Raw genomic sequence first — 21,856 nt, 5'->3', positions numbered from 1 at the left:
TGTTTTTCTGTGTCTGACTTACTTCATTCAATATGACAATTTCTAGGGAACACCATATTTACAGCGTAGTCATTATTCTTACCTTCAGTGGTTTAATCTGATCCAAACCCATATAGGAGTCTGATCTTAGAAACACCGTATATTGATAATTTCCAGGCTTGCCTGGTGCAGGAAACTTCAGTTCTACCTAGAAGATAAATCAGAACTTAAAATCTATATTTTAAAGAATGGAAGAAACAATAGCTCCCTCCTAACATATTTAGACCAGAGAGTATTTAATAGCCAGTGCTTACGCAGATGACAGAAGAGGTCTTAACACATGTTACAAAAGTTCTAATGACAACAAATCCATGTACATATATATATGTACTACGTAAAAAGGAAATAAAAACAGGCAGAATTGATAGGGGTAATTTCTATCTCCAGAATTCAAGAACACATATTTAAAGCAACCAAGTTCTATCTTGATAACCTGAAGAAATGAAGCTGGGTATAAAAGTAAAATAAATGAAATGTCGAACTAAAACAGACTTCACCAAACAGGAATAGTTCTTGCCAAATTTTCTTATTTCTAGAACAAATGTTGAGAGAATACAAAATACATTCATCATATATATATATATGTGTGTGTGTGTGTGTCTCTGCCCTCAGTCACAGAGCTCCTCAAATCCCTCTAATTCCAAAGTGACAAGAGCACATAAGGAGCATCTTCTGTTCTAAAATTTGGTCTTTGGATCTGGTTCCTGACACTGAGCTGACAAATCCCTTTTCCTGGATGAAAAGAATGAGTTCTCTTCTAATGAGGCAACTCTTGGTCTCCTAGATAAGGACCAGTCACCAGAAAGCCCAAGCCATTAGTAGAAGCCTGAACTTTTAGTCCCACCCCCTACTCTCCGGAGAGAGGCTGAAAACTGAGTTAATGATCAATTATGCCTATGTGATAAAGCCTCCATAAAAATACCAAAATAAGGGGTTCAAGGAGCTTTCAAACTGGTGAACATGCAAAGGTGCTGGGAGAGCGGATTGCTCAGAAAGAGCATGGAAGCGCGATATCCCTTCCCACATACCTTGCCCCATGTATCTCTTTCATCTGGATAGTCATCTACTTCATCATACTATTTTCATAATAAACTGGTAAATATGTTACCCTGAGTTCTATGAGTCATTCTGGCAAATTACTGAACCCAAGGAAGGGATCATGGGAACCATGATTTACTGCCAGTTGATCAGAAGTACAGGTGACAACCTGAGACTTGAAACTGGCATCTAAAGATGGACAGCGGGACAACAGCAGTCCTCTGGGACTGAATCTTAATCTGAGCTGTCTGGGGAAATAGTGTCAGTACTGAGTTAACCACAGGACACTCAGCTGGTGAAACAGAGAAAAAGAAAGAGGTCAAAACCCATGGATGAATGGTCCATGGGGGCATGATAATATGCCTGCAACATTTTTATATATCTCACAAACTGAGAGGCAATGAACATACTATACTTGAACATTCTTTCTCCCTATGGAGAAATAAACATTTAACAACATCTATCAAAATTAAAATGTACAGAGCCTCTAATTCATTAATTCTACCTCTATGAATTTATCCTATAGATGTATCTGAATGATATGAGGTTATTCATTGCAGCAAAACACAAGAAACACCTTGTAAGTCCACTAAAGAGCTGAGCACTGAATAAACTTCCACACAAAAGAATATCATGCAGCTATAAAAACAAACAATGAAGCTTTTTTCTGTATTAATATGGTACAAATTCCAAGTTTTATCACTGAGAAAAAGGTAAGGTGCAGAACATGATTTATGCTACTTTTTGTGCAAAACTGGGGAGAATATACCTATGTATATGCTTGTACTTTACTACAATATCACATGAAGAATACATAAAAATTTGGTAATATTGATGGTTTCCAGGAAGTGGAATGGGTGACTGAGAGACAGGAATACAAGATGTTTCAGTGTGTGCACTTCTGTATATCTTCTGAAACACTACCTAGGCAAATGTATTATCCATTCAAAAATGGGTAAAATTTAAATTTTAAAAAATGTTAAAATTACTCTGTGAAAGAGATATCCATAAGTTGGCACTATCGCTAAGTGTCAAACAACAATAAACTACTTTAAACATTTACTACTTGGTTAGAAAGGTAGGAAAAATCTTTTGGGATTTAAAAATCATCATTACAGAACTCTCTTGAAATTCAAAAGCTTTGCTCTTGTCCACCAAGTCCAGGTAGACAGAAACTTCTTTCTCAAATAGTAATGTAAAAAAATCAAAAAGAAAAACAAGGAAATCCAACGGGAAAGTATGTTCATCACAATGCTATTTAAGTGATGTCACTGACAGTGGACAATGCAATAAAGTAAAAAATTCCACTTTAAAAAATCAATCACTAGTACTTACATTTGTTTTTAACACAAAAGCACTAATTCAATGAGGATACAAACCATAATTTCTGAGCACTAATCCAACAAGGATAAAACTCATAAGAATTTGTAGAACATAACTAAATTCTGGAGATATGGTAAGGCAAGTATTCTTAAGACAGTAACAGTGAAAACTCCCCAAAATAAGTTGAGAACAAGGTTTTAAAAGACCACCAAGTTGTCTACTTTTAACAATTTAATACTCTATAAATTTCCAATGAGCTCCCTCCAAAAGTTGTCAGAGAACAGTTATAAAATGTGTTTTAAATAAAATGCAATAAGCCGTATATGATAAATGGATTTCTATACTGTTTTTTATATCTAAATAATGTTGTTGTATACTTACCTCTTCTGTATCTTTTAGTGTACACACATGATATGGCATAGATATTAATGTCTGTTCCTTCCTATCCGCAATATAAAGCCACCACCATTCTTGCTTTTCCTGCAAAGACAAAAAGAGAAGAGTATAAATAGCCAGAAAGAATTAGAGAAATACAGTTTTGCCTTATCTCATTTTAGGGGTACCTTGGTACCTTAGGGGGACTGATTCCAAACAAGTTCCCCTTTCACCCCCACAATGCGGATACCAAAATCCATGAATGCTCTAATCTCTTACATAAATTGGCGTAGTATTTGCATATAACCTATGCACATACTCCTGTACACCTTATTTAGCCTCTAGATTAGATTACTTATAATATCTAATACAATGTAATTGCTATGCCAATACCCAGCAAATTCAAGTTTGCCTTTTTGGACTGTCTGGAATCTACCCCCCAACATTTTCAATCCACAGTTGATCAAATCCATGGATGCAAAACCCACAGATGCAGAGGGCCAACTGTACTGCCCTTTAGCCACTGCTCTACCCCCAGCACATATACCATGGTTGGTACCAAACAGACGTCAATAAACATTTACTGAATGAATAAACTGTTCTTAGAACCATTCTCCAACAAAAGAATTTTGTATGTAAATTTGGGGTTTCAAATGGCCCCTTAAACCCTACTGATGAACCCCTGCATTTTAAAAACCCCTAATTAACCTTAAATGATAAAAGATATGCTAAAAAATAAAACAGTATAAGCTATCATGAATTCATCTAGCAAATAATTTTAGTAATCTTAGCTAGTAATAAGCAAAAGACAGGAAGTAAGAGTGGAAGGGACTTGGGTAATAATATCAGAAATCAATACATTAAAACACGTTACTTGTAAGAGAGCATCTCAGATTCTAAGAATCTCTTTGTACCATTTACAGTACATGATTTCAATAAGTTCAGCATTTTCAGTTATACTACATAAAAGATTAGGAACAGAAAAAGGGCTGGGTAAAGAAATTGCCACCAGAATGCACAATGATAGCAGGAAACACTGACAGGAGACAAAAATTTATTAAAAAAAAAAAAATTAGAATACCAGTCTGGGAGCACCAAACTTCAGTGTGGTCAGCAATCACCACTGAATTACAGCACAGATCAGTAATTTTTTATTCATCCACTTTGCATCCACTGTTTAAGAATGGGATAGGGAAGACACCTTTCTGAAATGGCTTAAAAAAAGTTTTGGAGCTAAAAATAAAATAAATTGTAGGATACTCCAATTAACCAAAGCAAAACTATAGTCTCAATTATACAAGAGAAGTTTAAAAAAATAACTTTTTATTGAAAATAGTTTCATAGGAAAAATGTCTGCATCTTTAAGCCAAAATCACTTGTGCTTTCTATTTTATTTCAATCTTAAGACATTAAAATATGGTTTATTATCTTCCTAATAATGGTACACTAAGTTCAACTAAAAGCTTTTGTTTAAATGCCTTAAACTACAAGGCAATGCAACATTAATAAGAGGGATAACAAATCGTAAGTGGATGACTAACTCAACTTCTGCTTAATCCAAGGGTTAGGACTACTACAACAAAAGGTATAGGTGTATACATATGTCTTTCTACATGTGTTTTGCACACATGAAATGGGCAGAAACAACAGACTCAAAGTGGAGTACTGTTGTACTCACAGGAGATCAATTCCAGGACCACTCCACCTCCAGAATACCGAAATTCATGAATGTGCAAGCCTGTTACATAAAATGTCGTGGTACAGTTGGCCCACCACATTTGCAGGTGCAGAACTCACAGATTTAGAGGCCAAAGAGTCTGCTGTAACTACTCAACTCTGCTGTAACTACTCAACTCTGCCATTGTATTACAGAAAGAATGAGTGTGGCTCTGTTCCAATAAAACTTCATTTACAATAATACTTCATTTATAAAACAAGCTGGGAGGCAGATTTGCCTGCAGGCAGTAGTCTGCCAATGTCTATTTCAAAGTCATCCAGACCCATTTATTTCACTTCTTGAAACCTCACCTTTTTTCTCTGTTAAGTGATGAATGCCTACCTCAAGTTGTGTTGTGAAGACAAACTGAGATAATACAAAAAAATATCTGTTAAAATGCCTAGGACACAGAGTCCAATAAAATTACAGTTATATCAATATAGCCACTCTGGAAAACAGTATGGAAGATCCTCAAAAAATTAAAACTACAACTACCATACAATTCAGCAATTTTACTTCGAGCAACATGCCCCAAGAAAAAAAAAACACAGACACTAATTTGAAAAGATATGTGAACATCAATTCATTGCATCATTATTTACAACATTCAAAATATGGAAGCAACTGAAGTGTTCATTGATGGATGAATAGACAAAGAAGGTACATATAAACAATGGAATATTACTCAAGCCGTAAGAAATCAAAATCTTGACATCAGAAACAACATGGGTGGACCTAGAGGATATCATGCTAAGTGAAGTCAGAGAAAGACAAAATACCATGATCTCGCTTATTTGTAGAATCTAAAAAACAAACAAAATGAGATGAAAACAGGCTCATAGATACAGAGAACAAATATGGGAGAGGGGTGGAGGTGGCGGGAGAAATGATGGAGATTTGGAAGTACAAACCTCCAGCTGTAAGGTATTAATAAAGAAGGCATGGGATGTAATGTACAACACAGGAAGATGATCAGTAGCGTTACAGCGACTCTGGACGGGACAGACAGTGACAGGCTTACTGTGGCGACCATCCATCCCACAACGTGTGCCAACGTCAAACCACTAGGTGTTACACCTAAGACTAATGCAATGTATGTCAACTATATCTCAATAACAATTTTAAAAGCTGTGATTATTCATGAAATGAGGTAAACATTTCTCTATTTAAGCAGTCTGACATTTCATTTTCAGAAATATCATTACTAGAACATACATGTTCAAGAATGTGCATTTATTCTTTATCTCTACTTAGAGAATGCCTCCCACTGCCCCAAATCTATCTGATTAAAATGAGATTCATTCAAGAAAAATAAACATTAAGAAGCTAGTGATTATTACCTATGGAACTGCACCCAGATTCTCTTGATGCACATGGTTAAAGTAGAAAAGAGTCTCTATCATGAGTTATTTGCACTTTAAACCAAACTGGTTTTCTATTGCATGGGATTCCCAACCATTCTTGTTAAATATATGCGTTTCAATAACATTTAAGTCAATTATTAACATAAAACTTTAAGTAATATACATGAGAAGGTAGACAGGTAGAAGTTAGGAAAATCCCAAATAAAGTCCATCTGATAAACGGCACTCTGAGATGTTTACTATGCAGATAAACAAAGAGGCATTTTCACTACTAAAATGTACTAAGGGAGTAAATGAATGCTTTGCCTATTAACTAAGCATGGTCTAAAATGAAGCTGTCTATTATAAGCGTACAAATTATGCAGCTTACAGCGTCCCATGGTACTTTTAAAACCAATCAATGAATGAAATTTATTCGCTTGATTTCAGGAGCCTTGGTGTTGGCAGACTACACTGCAGTGGGCGAAATGCCCCTGACAGATGGGCTATAGCTCAGGACACGCCAGAAGATCAGCATGCACAGTAAGATGGAATCCTGGGCTGACTGCTCTCCAAGTCAAAAAACAAAAGTCTGTGCATAGCCACTCATTTATTAGGAGAGCCAAATTACTTAGGAACTTGCCTTCAGCAGTCCCCAATAACTATAGATTGACAATCTAGAGCAGAAAGCATATTTATACATTAAATCACCCGCCAAACACAAGTGGTGAGCAGAAGGCTCTATGGCAAAGCTGCGAAGCAGTCTGTGGAACAGCTTCCCTGAACTAACAGGCAATAGTCCTTGACCTCCAGCCACAGAGAATTATCTGCAAAAGCAATATGTCAAGATTTCAAATTGATCTCAAATTCATCTGAAAGACAAAGCCTATCAAAGGGATGGAAAGCTGAACAGGCCACAGCCACAAAGTAAACAAGCACAGGGGACCAAGAAGGTCGCAGTGATCAGTCTGGAGCTTGGGGATCAGCTCTTACTAAACTCAGAGGGTCCCTCAGGCCTGGGCTTCTTCCCACAGATCAGGGCAATTATCAGAACAAGTCTAGCGTCTCCAGATGGCCAGTATAGGACCCTCAGAACAAAATCCATGAGCAGAATTTAAGAACATTTTCATCCTATTCAAGACATGGTAGAAGTATGAGACAAGTATGAGACTCACAAAAGCCACACAAAGTCACAGGCAAAATATGCATTTGTCTCATTAAGACTGCCTGAACTGCAAGTGAGAAATCATCAGTAAGTATAACCCTCAGTAATCCAGGCACAGAAAAGACAGAAGCCCAGGACAACAACAAGGTGCTTAAAAAGTTGACAATCCTCCTTTTAAACAACTCATTTACTCAAAGTAATGCATACTGAAATATATGCTTCAAAAATGTGACGTATCGAGAATACACCACATTTAGCACATCTGAATCAGTACACGCTACAGAGAGGATAAGAGTCAATTCACGCTACAGAAAGCATAAACAGCAACTAAGAAATATCTGACTAGAAGAAGGAAAACACTAGGCTGTGGATGAATAACTCACCTCAGGAAAGTAAAGACTATAGACAGGATGTGTTATCTTTGATTTGGTTTCCAGTAGTGCTCTCTCCTTTCGCTGAATACTTTGTTGTAATTCTTGCCACTCCTAGTAAAGTGAAAATTAGAAATAATGGAAATGAAGCATGTTTTCGATCATTTTGAAGGGTGTCCATCTTCTTCCAGATGGCATTCCTGACAATGCTAAATACTACAGTCCCACAAATCTGATCACTTCCCTGCTCAAAACTTACAATGCTTCTTTTCATAAATCTAACGTGTATAGCATGAGCTACACTACCAATCATGACCTGACCTGAGCCTCTCTCTCCAGTATCCTGTCACTGCTTTCCTCTCTTCACTTTTTATTCTAATCATTTCAAACTGCTAGACTTCCCTGACCTCACCGGCTACTTCACTCTTAAACCTTGTTTGTATTTTTGCTTTCTTTTTTCTCTACCTGGCAAATTCCTACTCATTATCTTCTCAGGAGCACCTGAAGCCTAAAGTAGGAGTTCCTGGGTCCCACAGACCATCCTCCCAGAGCTGAGCTGATCACGCCTTTCTTTGTGCCATCACGGCCCCTTGCACAATGCGCACAGTCTCTTTTGTACTATAACGTTTATTCACTAGTCTGCCTTCCCCTTCAGGCTACCATCATTCAAAGCAGAAACGTTCACATTTGGCTTTGTATTCCTATTAATATTTGTTATTCGTATAATTATTTGTTAACTGAATGAATGTATTTTTGGTCATCTGAAGAAATCAGTTTATCAAAACCCTAAAGTCACCTCTACTAACCCTAATATAATCAGAAAGAAATATGTCAACTCTCTGTCAAAGCAAGGATGCTGTGTTTAGTTGCTCAGCTGTGTTCAACTTTTCTGCGACCCCATGGACTGCAGCCTGCCAGGCTCCTCTGTCCATGGGATTCTCCAAGCAGGAATACTGGAGTGGATTGCCATGCCGTTCTGCAGGGGATCTTCCTAATCCAGGGATCTACTGTGTCTCCTGCACTGCAGACGATTCCTACTCACTGAGCCATAATCAGAAAGAAATATGTCAACTCCTTCTAAAGGAAAGGGAGGGGTAATAATTTCTTTGATAGGTTTTAATTTCATGGCAACCAACTTAATTCTCAAAGTATGAAAACACTCAAGGGCCAGCAACTGCTAAAAACAGACATCCTTATTTTCCTCCCATCCCAAAGGCAAGTACTTTATCTCCTTATACTTTTATCCTTTGCCCTTTCCCCCCTTTTTTTTTCCCCCAGCCTCTGCTTTTGCTTCAGAGGCTATTCAGGCAATCTCTCTTAAATTCCTAAACCACAGGAGTTACTTTTAGACCAATAGCCCAGTCAAGAACAACACAAACATTAAAAAAAAAAAAGAAAATTGGCTGATCAAGTTATAGTTCATCTGCAGTGAGCATCTATGGGCCATTATTTGTTCACCAAATATTCTTTTCTGTAGCCTTCTCTTAAGTCATGTGCAACTTCACGCCATGCCATGAGATTTTTCTCTATTCCCTATACCCTCATCATCTTAATCCCTCAGTGACTTCCTCTTTTCCTGAATGTCTTATACACCTCTTAAAACAAGATGGCATTCTGTAACTATTAGCCTTTCCCTTAACCAAACTCTTGACATTAGAGCCCACAGTAATGTTTCTTTACCCTAAACACTGCCTGCAACTTTTGAGAACCTCTTCCAAGTAACTGCTCCCTATTTCATAACCCACCTTTCCTTCCTCGTATTTCCAGAGTCATCTCCAACACAAAAAATTGCCTTAGGAGAACAAGCTGAGTTCACCTCAGACCCAGGTCTTACTCTATCTAACAATGTAAGATTTAAGAAAATTAGGATTTCCAGTCCTTGTCAGAAGTAAGTTTTCTTCATAATTACAACCACCATCTCTCAAACACATTGTCTGAAAGTAATGCAACAGTATAAAATATACTAGTATTGTTTAAAACAAGCAAAGAGATGTAAGTAAACAAAAGAAAAACAACAACAAAAACCAAAACTATCATCAGAGGTATAATTCCAGTTATTTAAACCTATGTCTTACTGCTTCATCATCCTTGTTTTGTTTTTCATCTTGCTCCCTATCAGAGTCTCTGTCACTACCATCTTCTTTTTCACTCTGAGAGTCTCTATTGGTTTCTTCTTCCTCAGAGTCACTGCCTTTGTCAGAAACTTCTTCTTCATCTTCCTTTACTGCAGCTTCCTAAAAGGAAAAAGCAACCACAAAAGTTCTGAATGTCTCAGTGAATACATCCTGAGTCCCTGAAACTAATCTACGGTCATTATAATTAAACTGGCTTAAGACTACAGTTTCACTATTGATATAGAATTATTAAAAATTGTTATAAACATTCTTATATATAAATACATGGGAGTCAAGCTGAAGAGGTTTAACGTTTGACTTATCTGCTTATTTGTCAGTTATTTTATTCATTCTTCATAGCTGATAAAAAGAAAAAAATATTTTATTTCTATTTGCAAAATATACAACAATGGCTAAACTGGTTCATTTTTCAAAAACATCAATTATGTAATATTTTATACAGTATAATGAGAAGTTTATAGAAAAATACTGCTTTAGGAGTTTAATATTATCTTCAATAACTAACAGTATAATGCAAAAAGGAAAGTCAATGTCCCAAACAAAATACTTAGTCCATTTCAAGAAGCAAGAAAAAGAATAGCAAATTAAATGCAAAGAAATCAGAAGTAAATACAGATCAGAAATCAATTAAAGAGAAAGCAGATATAAAAAAGGGAAACCCAAACAAGACTAAATGTTGGTTCTTTAAAAAGATTAATAAAATTCATAAATTAGGCAAGACTGATAAAGGAGAAGACACAATAAAATTACCAACATTAGGAATAAAAGATACATAACTACAAATCCAAAAGACATCAAAAATAAGGATATTATTAATAACTCTTTAAATAAATTTGACAAGTCAGAGGAAATAGACAAAGTCCTTGAAAAACACAATTTACTAAAACTGATATGAGAAAAAAAGTAGACTATGTTAAAGAAATGGACTCTATAACTAAATTCTTTTTCAAACTCCAAGCCCAGATGGCTTCTCTATGTAATTCTTCCAAATAAGAAACAAATCCAATCTTACACACCCTTCCAGGAAAAAGAGAAAGTAATCTCTAACTAATGAGGCCAGCATAAATGTAATCCAAAACCTGGCGAGAATATTACAAGAATGACAAACTGATATTCTCTCCTAAAAATAGTTTCAGGAATCCTAAACAAAGTATCATCAAACCCAGATAAATAGTTTAAAAATACTATGTTATAACAAAATGAGATTTGTTTACAGAATACAATGATAATTTAATTTTTTAATTCATCAGTATAATTAACCACATAAACAGAAAGGAGAAAAATCATACAATCATCTCAATATATGGAGAGAAAGTATTTAATAAAATTCAGCACATGCTCATAATAAAAAACCAAACTGAGGGAAAACCTCCTTAACCTGATAAATATTATAGATAAAGTATATCTACAAAAACTCTATAGCTAACATCATACTCAATGGTGAAATAATGTATGCTTTTTCCATAAGACCAATAAGACAAGGTGACTGCCATCTTCACTTCAAATCAACTACTGCAAGTTCTGGCTGGCACCAGTAAGGCAAAAAGGATGAAATAGCATAAAGATTAAAGAAAAGCTGTTTTCATACCCAGATGGCATGACTGTGTATGTAAAATATCTTTTTTTAATATCTGCAAATTGTTACAATTATTGTCAATTCATCAGGAATCCTTGATACAGGGTAAATATTTAGAAGGCAACTGTATTTCTATACACCAGCAATAAACACTGAAGAATGAGCTTTTTTTAGTGTTGTTTGCAACAGCACTAGAAAGCACCAAATACACAGGAGTAAATCTGATGAGAGGTGTGTCATTCTCTGCCAAGAGAAATCATAAAACACTGCCGAGAAAAATTAAGGGAGATAATAAACATAAAGCATAATTATGAATAAAAACAGTCAATATTGTTAACCTGTGAATTCTCCCCATATTGCACCAAAGATTAAACACAATACCAATCTAAGTGCCAGAAGCATTTTTGGGGGTGGAAATTGTCAAAATTATTCTAAAATTTTAGCTGAAAATGCAAGGGACATAAAATAGTCAAGACAATTTTGAAGAAGTAAAATAAGAGTTTGAGGACTAAAAAAGAAAAAAAAAAAAGAGTTTGAGGATTTACATTATTCCATTTTAAAACTTCAAGCCACAATAATTAAGACAGTGTGGCACTGGCACAAGAGACAAATAATCAATGGAAGGAGAGCCCATAAAGAGATTTCCACATATACAGTTAAGGTAACTCATTTTACAACAAATTACGACCGCAATTCAGACAGCTTTCCAATAAATGGTGCTAAAATAAATGGCCCATAATCCCAATCTCACACTATTCACAAAAATGAAAGATGCATCACAGAGCTAAATATAACAAGTAAAATACTGTAGTAATACTTATAGAAGGAAACCAAGTATCTACCTTTCCTTGTGCCCTTGGGATAGGCAGAGATGTCTTAAACAGGACACAAAAGCACTTAACCATAAAGATTTCTGAAACAGACTTTATTACTAATAAGAATCATCTAAAATAAGAGTTAAAAGAAACACTTATCCACAATGTATAAAAGATTCCTACAAAGCTGTCAGAAGACAAATAATACAAAAATAAATGATGATATCCAAATGGACAGTAGGCATGTGAAAAGGTGTTCAATACCATTAGTCATAAGGTAAATACAAAAATGACCACACACAGAAATACCAACTACAGATCCATTACAGTGGCTAAAACTAAACAGACTGGTAAAACCAAGTACTGGTGAGAACGTACAATATTGCACTCATATTTTGCTGGTAGGAGCATAATATGGTACGACTTTAGAAAATGGGCTCTTTCAGGAAGTTAGACATACACCTATTTTATGACCCAGAAATTTTACTAATAGGCACATATCAAAGAAAAATAGATGTCCACAAAATGACATGTATCAAATAGGCAAAAACTAGAAAAACCTGTATGTCTACCAATCACAGGACAGACAAACTGTAGTATATTCATAAAATGAAATCTCTCTCACACACACGCACAGGCACACACACTTGCTGCTACACATAATACTGAAGAATGTCAAAGACAATGTTGAATGAAAGCAGCCAAATGACTCTACTTACATGCATTTTAAGAACAGGCAAAACTAATTCATGGTAATGACAGCATAGTGGGGAAGGGAGTGGGGGTGGATGGAGGGGCCAATGACTGAGAAGGGGACCAGGGAGCCTTCTAGGGTGCTGGTGGGTTTTATATCTTGACTTGGGATCATGGGTACATACATTTATAAAACTTCAGGAGCTGTACATATAAGATTTGAACATTTTAGTGTATTTCAGACCTCAACAAAGATGATAATAATGATAAGTCTTTACACAGATAATAAACTTACACTCCCAGCGACTCCATTAGCCTGTTTTTGTTTCTGCTGCTTTGGTTGAGATAAGGGCACAGGTGTAGGCTTTTTTTTCAAAGGTTTCTTTTTTTTTGATTTAGCAGTTTTCTTGGGTCCTTTACTCTTCTGTTGCCATCCTCCTTTTGTCTTGTTCTTGTTAATATCACCCTGCTATAAATCACAACACACATACACACTCAGATGCTGCAGCAATAGCTTCATTTGGGAGTCAGAGTAAATTTTAGATGGAAATGGCTAAACTAATAAAATGTTTTAGTAAAGTGAATTATTGTCCCACAGCAAGATAAATCAATCAGAGAGCTAAACAAAACAGTTCTTCTACCAGAAAAGATAGATAGGTAAACTCAAGCTTTTACCCCATCTTCTGCTGGCTGTTCCTCTGCAGCACAGATGGACTGCTCCTTTTCAAATACTTCCTAGAGCAGAGGGAGCAAGAAAAATAGAAACTTTGTCCAACTTATATTTAACTTTCCTATAAAACAATCTTTCAATAGACATTATCAGTGTGTTTCTGTATTTTTGGCTGTGCAGGCTCTCCTCAGGCTGTGGAGAACAGACGTTACTCTCGAGTTGCAGAGCGCAGGCTTCTGACTGCAGTGGCTTCTCTTGTTGCAGAGCACAGGCTTTAGGCCGTACCGGCTTCCGCAGTTGCACCACGTGGGCTCAGCAGTTGCGGCTACTGGGCTCTCGAGCATAGGCTCAATAGTTGTGGCACACGGAATTAGGTGCTTCACAGAATGTAGGATCTTCCCGGATCTGGCATTGAACCCCTGTCTCCTGCATTGGCAGGTGGGTTCTTTACCACTGAGCCATCAGGGAAGCCTTATCAGTAAGTTTATTAACTGCTGACAATTACAGGAGGTGGGGACAAACAAATGGCTAGACAGGAGGCTTTTAGCAATTGCTAAATGATGCATGTATGCAAATTTGGCCATCACTAAAAGGACACCTTAGAAGTTCTCTTCTGAAATATCTCACATCTGTCTTGAATATATTTTGAAAAGTACATTCTATCTAAATTTATAAATGCAATGCCTTAAAATATGTAAAATTATTATAAAGTCAGTCATTTCATAATTTAAATTTTTACTTTTATTCTAATAGTAATCAGACATCACTATTTTTTTTTTTATTAGTTGGAGGCTAATTACTTCACAACACTTCAGTGGGTTTTGTCATACATTGACACGAATCAGCCATGGAGTTACATGTGTTCCCCATCCCGATCCCCCCTCCCACCTCCCTCTCCACCCGATTCCTCTGGGTCTTCCCAGTGCACCAGGCCCGAGCACTTGTCTCATGCATCCCACCTGGGCTGGTGATCTGTTTCACTATAGATAATATACACGCTGTTCTTTTGAAACATCCCACCCTCACCTTCTCCCACAGAGTTCAAAAGTCTGTTCTGTACATCTGTGTCTCTTTTTCTGTTTTGCTTATAGGGTTATCGTTACCATCTTTCTAAATTCCATATATATGTGTTAGTATGCTGTAATGTTCTTTATCTTTCTGGCTTACTTCACTCTGTATAATGGGCTCCAGTTTCATCCATCTCATTAGAACTGATTCAAATGAATTCTTTTTAATGGCTGAGTAATATTCCATGGTGTATATGTACCACAGCTTCCTTATCCATTCGTCTGCTGATGGGCATCTAGGTTGCTTCCATGTCCTGGCTATAATAAACAGTGCTGCAATGAACATTGGGGTGCACGTGTCTCTTTCAGATCTGGTTTCCTCAGTGTGTATGCCCAGAAGTGGTATTGCTGGGTCATATGGCAGTTCTATTTCCAGTTTTTTAAGAAATCTCCACACTGTTTTCCATAGTGGCTGTACTAGTTTGCATTCCCACCAACAGTGTAAGCGGGTTCCCTTTTCTCCTCACCCTCTCCAGCATTTATTGCTTGTAGACTTTTGGATAGCAGCCATCCTGACGGCATGTAATGGTACCTCATTGTGGTTTTGATTTGCATTTCTCTGATAATGAGTGCAGACATCACTATTTTAAAGTTATGAGAATCTGAATACATTATATTACTCTAACTTCAAAAGTTTATGAGACCAATATTAGTTTATTTATGATTGTATGTGATATTGCTAATATAACTTGGATATAACTAAGTGGAACACCAAGAAAATCTACATATCTGAGACATACCCACCCACCCAATAATCCATTTTGTATCAGTAGACGCTATAAATTTAGAGTTTGAAATCCAGTAAGAATTCAATGTGACTCTATATAGAACATGACACGTGGGTTGTTCCATAAACTCCCCAGAATTATTAAAGCTAACAAGTGAAAACGATGATAACTATTGGGCTCTAAACTGTTGCCCTAATGCAGGGGCCAGCAAGCTATGGCCCATTTTTTGCTTTTTAAACAAAGTTTTTATTAGAATACAGCCATGCCCATTTGTGAGTTCAGCCATTGCTACAGAGATTGTATGGCCTGTAAAAACCAAAAATATTAATATTTACTGACTGAACCTTTAGAGAAAAAGTTTGTCGTCGCCTAGCCTAATTCTATCATCTCCGCTTCATTTCTTCATTTGTCAGTTGAATTCTAATAATTACATTGAAATACAATTGAAACTAGAAGATAAATAGTTGATTCTTCCCCTTTCTCCAGGCCACGTCTGCTTTTTCTTCTACCAATTACCTGAGAAATGTCAACAGCCCAAGGGCAATTTTGTGCTCATTTCTCAGGCTAGGAATTCCAAAGCACGTAGGCAGTGTAGTTTGCATTCGAAACCTAACCCTGGCCACCGGCTTAGAGCAGCCTCATCTCCCAGGAGGCACCTCTCATCCAGAGTCCATGATACATACAAATGCTTCCTTTACCACCTGCTACCATAAAATCAGTATCTTTATTTTGATATGTCCTACTGTGAATCACAGAATGGCTCCCCACTCCAGTATTCTTGCCTGGAGAATTCCATGGACAGAGGAGCCTGGCAGGCTATAGTCCATGGGGTCCCAAAGAGTCCAACACAATTGAGCAACTAATACAACAACAACAGCAACTACAAAATATGCTTTTTCTACCAGAGGTTTTAGACATGGGTTTTATTTTGTTTACTTTTTTAAAGTGCCTACTTTATTTTTTTATTTTTTCCATTTATTTTTATTAGTTGGAGGCTAATTACTTTACAGTATTGTAGTGGTTTTTGTCATACATTGACATGAATCAGCCATGGATTTACATGTATTTCCCATCCCGATCCTCCCTCCCACCTCCCTCTCCACCCGATCCCTCTGGGTCTTCCCAGTGCACCAGCCCTGAGCACTTGTCTCATGCATCCAACCTGGGCTGGTGATCTGTTTCACCCTTGATAATATACATGTTTCGATGCTGTTCTCTCGAAACATCCCACTCTCGCCTTCTCCCCCAGAGTCCAAAAGTCTGTTCTTCACATCTGTGTCTCTTTTTCTGTTTTGCATATAGGGTTATCATTACCATCTTTCTAAATTCCATATATATGCGTTAGTATCCTGGATTGGTCTTTTTGGATAAGGAAGCTGTGGTACATATACACCATGGAATATTACTCAGCCATTAAAAAGAATTCATTTGAATCAGTTCTAATGAGATGGATGAAACTGGAGCCCATTATACAGAGTGAAGTAAGCCAGAAAGATAGACATGGGTTTTAAATGCAGCATATTTCCTGCAAATGCCCATAGACCTCAGAGTAGAAGAGGCTAAAATCTACCACTGGTTCAATAAAACTGAGCTGAAATACTATAGTTTAGTAAAAATTAGTTACAATGATACTTGCAACTTGGGAGGTGCACTTAGCTTGGGAAGTAATACAAATATGTAACAAAAACTGAGAAAAACAAGATGCAGGAAACATACATATGACTAGATTTAATGAAAAAGAATGAGAACAGTACCAGCATACATATGTATGCATGTACATATATGCACTGAAAAGTTCCAGATAGTAAACAAGAGCATGGGGAAAGATACAAAAGGATTTACACAAGACTGAGTTCTGGTCATCTGGGTCTGACAAGGTGGCTTCCTAAGGAAGCAGGGGTAAAATAAGGGATCCATGTTATCAGTATCAGTATCATTTTAATTCTGTGGGTATTCATGCATCAGGCTATCGCAAAGGATGAGCTTCAAAACTGATGATCTCAGAGTGACAGAATTTTAGATGCTTTTAATTCCTTCCCATAGTTTTCTGCATTGCCTAAATTTGTTTCCCAGACAGCATAAATTTTTTACATAATTAGGAAAAGAGCTATTTTACTGTACTTTTTAAAATAAAAAATAAAAGGGAGTAAATTTTCTCAAGAACTGATTAAAAAGGAGTAGGTAATGAAATTCTCAACAATAATCAATAATCAATCTCTGTGTAATATTTTATAGTTTAAGAAAGATACCCAGATTACATTATAATGCTTTATAGGGAATTAACAAATCATCACCTGAAGAATTCATCTATCTTCCAACTTTGTGTGTGTGAAAACAAATGAGAAAATCTAAAATTAAAATTTCAAAACGGCTAATAGAATCTGCAAAATTAGATTTGCAAAACTATATAGTTTTGACTTTGAAAATGTATAACTTAAAATGAGAAAATAAACATAAATATCTTAACATATAAACTCCCAAAGCATAAAAATACAGACTACTTACTGCCATTGTTTGCCTTGTCAATTTAACCAAAACTGTAACTAAGGATCCTACTGTGATGTTGTTGCTATCTTCATCATCCAATACTGTAAGATATAAGAAAAAATAAATAAAAACCAATCTCTATGTCAAGGTAAACAGCAAAACTTAACTTATCCAAATCAATCTGAGACTTTATTTCAAACATACAGAATTTTAAGGCTACTAAATAAAAAGTAATTTACTATCTACTCTATATAAATTTCTCCAGAAGATATCCTCAACAATGTACTCATTTAATCCTTAAATTAGCTCTATGAAGCATTATTATTTCTTTAAAGAGACTGAGGTTAAGGAATAAAGTAAAATGCCCAAGGCCACAAAAGGGCTATGCTGGCACCGCCAAGTTTCAAGTCCAGATCCTTTAAAATACAATATATTGTGAGGGTTACCATAGCTTTCTCTCACACTGATATAAAAGAGTGTTCTGTCACTCTACTAAATTGCACAAACTTTATACTCACGAGATTTTACCTGTATAATCAAATGCCTGCAAATTAGTATTCTAAGAAATGTTAAAGATACTTAATTTTTAAGGCAAGAACTTCAAAATATTGTTTAAATGAAAAAGCACCTTAAAGATGTTTTCTGCAATGTTTTTGCATTGTTTGCTTTTTTCAAACAAATTTGCTGCATACATCCCCAAAAGTCTTAATAATAAAATGAACTTAACTACAAGCCCTTTAAAAACAGGAACAATTCCTAACACATCCTTGTATTCTTGGTCCCACAAGAACATTCTAACAGCAGCAACTTAGTAAATGCCAAAGCTCAGAATAATGTCACAATGAAGGAATGGAGCAGAATAATCTCTAAATCTGTCACCATTCTAAAATATTATATTCAGTTGTAAAATGGGAATTCTAGGACAATTATATAAGTAGAAAAATAATCTCTATCTCTTTTTCCACTCCAAGCAGACACAAAGACAAAAGTAAGTCAAGAAAAACACATGAAATGTGGCACAGAGTGTGGTGATTTTCCAGGCTTAATATGTATAAATAAGTTAGGTTTTTTTAAAAATTAATTTTAGAACTAAGCAGCTATTTTATACTAATAATAGAAATATTTCAAATATCTTCCATTACATTTGGAAATCTCTTCCATTTGAAAAGTTAAGATGGTCCTTCAAGTTGAACTATAGAACAAAAGCGTTCTCAAACCAAAACTACTAACTCTACAACATCTTCCATCACAGCAAATCTGACAGGTAAACTACAATTCTACAAAGTCTAATTAAAAGTTATGAAGTGAAATGTTTTGAGAACCTTGAGCCAAATAAACAAAAGCCAGTCCATTAACAGGGAAACAACAGGAAACCTCTCACTTACCCTGTGACTTTATGTCCATAGTCACATACGGGAAACTCCCAAGAACAGCCATAACCTCCTCATATTTTTCATCTTCAAGGAAGTGCAACAGATTGTGGCGATCTGATTCTTTTAAACTCACCAAATCCTGGATAGTTTTAATTTTGAACTAAATTTAAAAGAAGACAGAAAATAAATCCCAAAGCCATGAAACTTTTCATAAGAAGAAAATTACTAGTATGTTTACTAAAACAAAATCCAAAGGATTTTAGAAAAATGTTAAAATTATATACATTTAAAAGCAGAAAATACAACTTTACTGCATTTCACAGCCCTTTTCTCCAAGGAAATTTAAATTTAAGAATTTTTTATTACAAAGTTAATACGCAGTTATTTTTTAAATTAGAAAAAATTAAAGTTGAAGGGAAAAAACAGTAACATTCCTATAGACTCTTGACCCAAGCAGGAACTGTTGTCATTTAATTTGTTCAGTTTGCAGACCTCTGTTTTTAATTTTAAAGATAAAAACCTTTGAGAATACGAATTTATCTCCAAGTATATAGCTGCATGTACTCTTTAGGTTTTACTATACAATGTTCTTTTAATTGTTTTTTTTTAGAAGAAATTAAAAGACACTTGCTCCTTGGAAGAAAACCTATGACCAACCTAGACAGCCTATTAAAAAGCAGAGACATTACTTTACCAACAAAGGTCCGTCTAGTCAAAGCTGTGGTTTTTCCAATAGTCATGTATGGATATGAAAGTTGGACCATAAAGAATGGAGTGCCAAAGAATTGATGCTTTTGAACTGTGGTATTGGAAAAGACTCTTGAGAGTCCCTTGGAGAGCAAGGAGATCAATCAATCAATCCTAAAGGAAATCAGTCCTGACTATTCACTGGAAGTACTGATGCTGAAGCTGAAGCTCCAATACTTTGGCCACCTGATGCAAAGAACTGACTCATTGGAAAAGACCCTGATGCTGGGAAAGACTGAAAGCAAGAGAAGGCGACGACAGAGGATGAGATGGTTGGATGGCATCACCAACTCAATGGACATGAGTTTGAGCAAGCTGCAGGAGCTGGTGATGGACAGCAAGCCTGGTGTGCTGCAGTCCATGGGGTCACAAAGAGTTGGACAGGACAGAGTGACTTAACTGAACTTATGCAATATTCTCATTCTTGTTATTTTCTAAATATAGCTATCTGTTACTGCAGTAATACCAATCCTGGCTAAATAAATACCAAGGAGAAGGTTTTTTAATTTCTGAGTATTTGATGCCAGTTATTAATTTTTACTTTCACAGATAGGAATTAGATCATGAGGCATGTGAAATGCCTGCTTTTGAATTCTGAAGTTTTCAATTATGACTTTAAATGTGATCAAATTTAAAAGAGCAACACACTTACTTGAGAGAAGAGTGTTCTGATATAAATTTCTAATATACATTTATTAGTTCTACCTTACTACTATCAAGTCCAATGTCTATCTTCTGTCCTCTTTGTCTAATATATACAAAGTGATGTTTAAAATTATAATTTCATTCCATTTTTTCCTGTATTTCCTCGTTTTTCATTTATACACATTTTCTGCTGTGTCTTTTAAGATTCACTCTGTGGGGTCGCAAGAGTTGGACGCGACTTAGCGACTACACTACTACTACTACTAAAATTCACACTGGAGAAGGAAACGGCAACCCATCCAGCATTCTTGTCTTGAGAATTCCATGGACAGAGAGGCCTGGTGGGCTGCAGTCCATGGGGTCACAGAGAGTCGGACACGACTGAGTGACTAACACACACACACACACAAAATTCATTCTCATAATCTATATAATTTCTAAATAAGAATTATCTTTATATGATCTACTTGTATATTGAATGCTTAATTTTTTGTTCATAATCAAACTACTGCTCAAGCTTTAAGCCATTAATGAAATAAATGAAAAGTATACAGTGCATTTTTACACAGTACATTTATTTTGGCAACATAAAGAACAAAGTGTTAACTGCTAAAAATTTGACCCCCCCCCCAACGTAGTAAAATCATTTCAGTAGTATGAATAAAATGTTACAAAACAGCTACCTATTCAAGAAAGTGTTAACAGAATCACTTGAGGGACAGTTTTAGAATGCTTGAAACATTGTAAATCTAAGATGTTCATAGTAACCACTTCTAGAAAAATTTTCATTCCTGTTACCTTTAAGTGACATGACAGACTGCTTAAAACTAATTTTCAAGTGGCAAATTACCTTTTTATGATTAGAAACTCTCCTAAGATTGTCTTCTTCAATGTGGGGGAGCTGCAGAAGGGGAGATTTAAACTGCTGAAGGCCTTGAACAGCCATCTGGGAAAGCTTCATGCAGTTTTCAAGGGATGCCAAAGTTGGAGCACGAAACTCCCTTTCTTAGAAAGAACAGGAGGAAAAGCAAAAACAGGGCTGGACTATTTATATGTTCAGAGTACAAAATTCATAACAAACACAAATCCATGTGAACACCCTTAACACCTCAAATTTTATGATCACAGTGTTGACTTTCCTTTAAAAGTTACTGGATAAGACACAGAAAATATACAAACTTGGTCAAATGTACATTAACCAGCAATAACCATTGATTTTAATAGAAAAATTCTTTGCACCACTTCCAAAACCAGTAAATCATAAGACATTTTTGGTATTAAGAACATACTGATGTCATGCCACAAAATGACATCATTCATAACAACAAAACACAACCACCACACCTCCTTTCTTAAGGGTCTCTTTCCATTAAAGACCATAAACTTCCTTGTTCTTTTCTTCCCTTCATGCAAAAAACACTACATGTCAGACGAATCATCATTACAGCACTTAAAAGAATTATTTCAAACTCATTGCTAACCTAATTCTAAAAATATTCAGAGGAAGAAAAGGATATTTTAAATCTTTGCAAACAAACAAACAAAAAAA

The 21,856-nt window shown here is 35.8% G+C and overlaps 1 protein-coding gene across 1 annotated transcript in view; it reads right to left on the bottom strand.

Annotated features, from left to right (window-relative positions):
* The window catches only part of SEC63 (SEC63 homolog, protein translocation regulator), a 72,536-nt gene that overhangs the window by 5,371 nt on the left and 45,309 nt on the right, over window positions 1-21,856 (bottom strand). The window contains exons 12-20 of the mRNA XM_043889884.1: window positions 21,158-21,312; window positions 18,928-19,075; window positions 17,561-17,643; window positions 13,266-13,325; window positions 12,886-13,059; window positions 9,447-9,605; window positions 7,384-7,485; window positions 2,782-2,880; window positions 83-187 (exon numbers count right to left, since the gene is read on the bottom strand). Of these exons, the coding sequence (XP_043745819.1) occupies window positions 83-187; window positions 2,782-2,880; window positions 7,384-7,485; window positions 9,447-9,605; window positions 12,886-13,059; window positions 13,266-13,325; window positions 17,561-17,643; window positions 18,928-19,075; window positions 21,158-21,312 (1,085 nt within the window). The remainder of the gene's footprint in view (window positions 1-82; window positions 188-2,781; window positions 2,881-7,383; window positions 7,486-9,446; window positions 9,606-12,885; window positions 13,060-13,265; window positions 13,326-17,560; window positions 17,644-18,927; window positions 19,076-21,157; window positions 21,313-21,856) is intronic.

This window comes from Cervus elaphus, chromosome 28 (genome assembly GCF_910594005.1).
Source record: "Cervus elaphus chromosome 28, mCerEla1.1, whole genome shotgun sequence".
NCBI classification, from domain to species: domain Eukaryota; kingdom Metazoa; phylum Chordata; class Mammalia; order Artiodactyla; family Cervidae; genus Cervus; species Cervus elaphus.
This window is presented reverse-complemented; position numbering and strand designations above follow the sequence as displayed.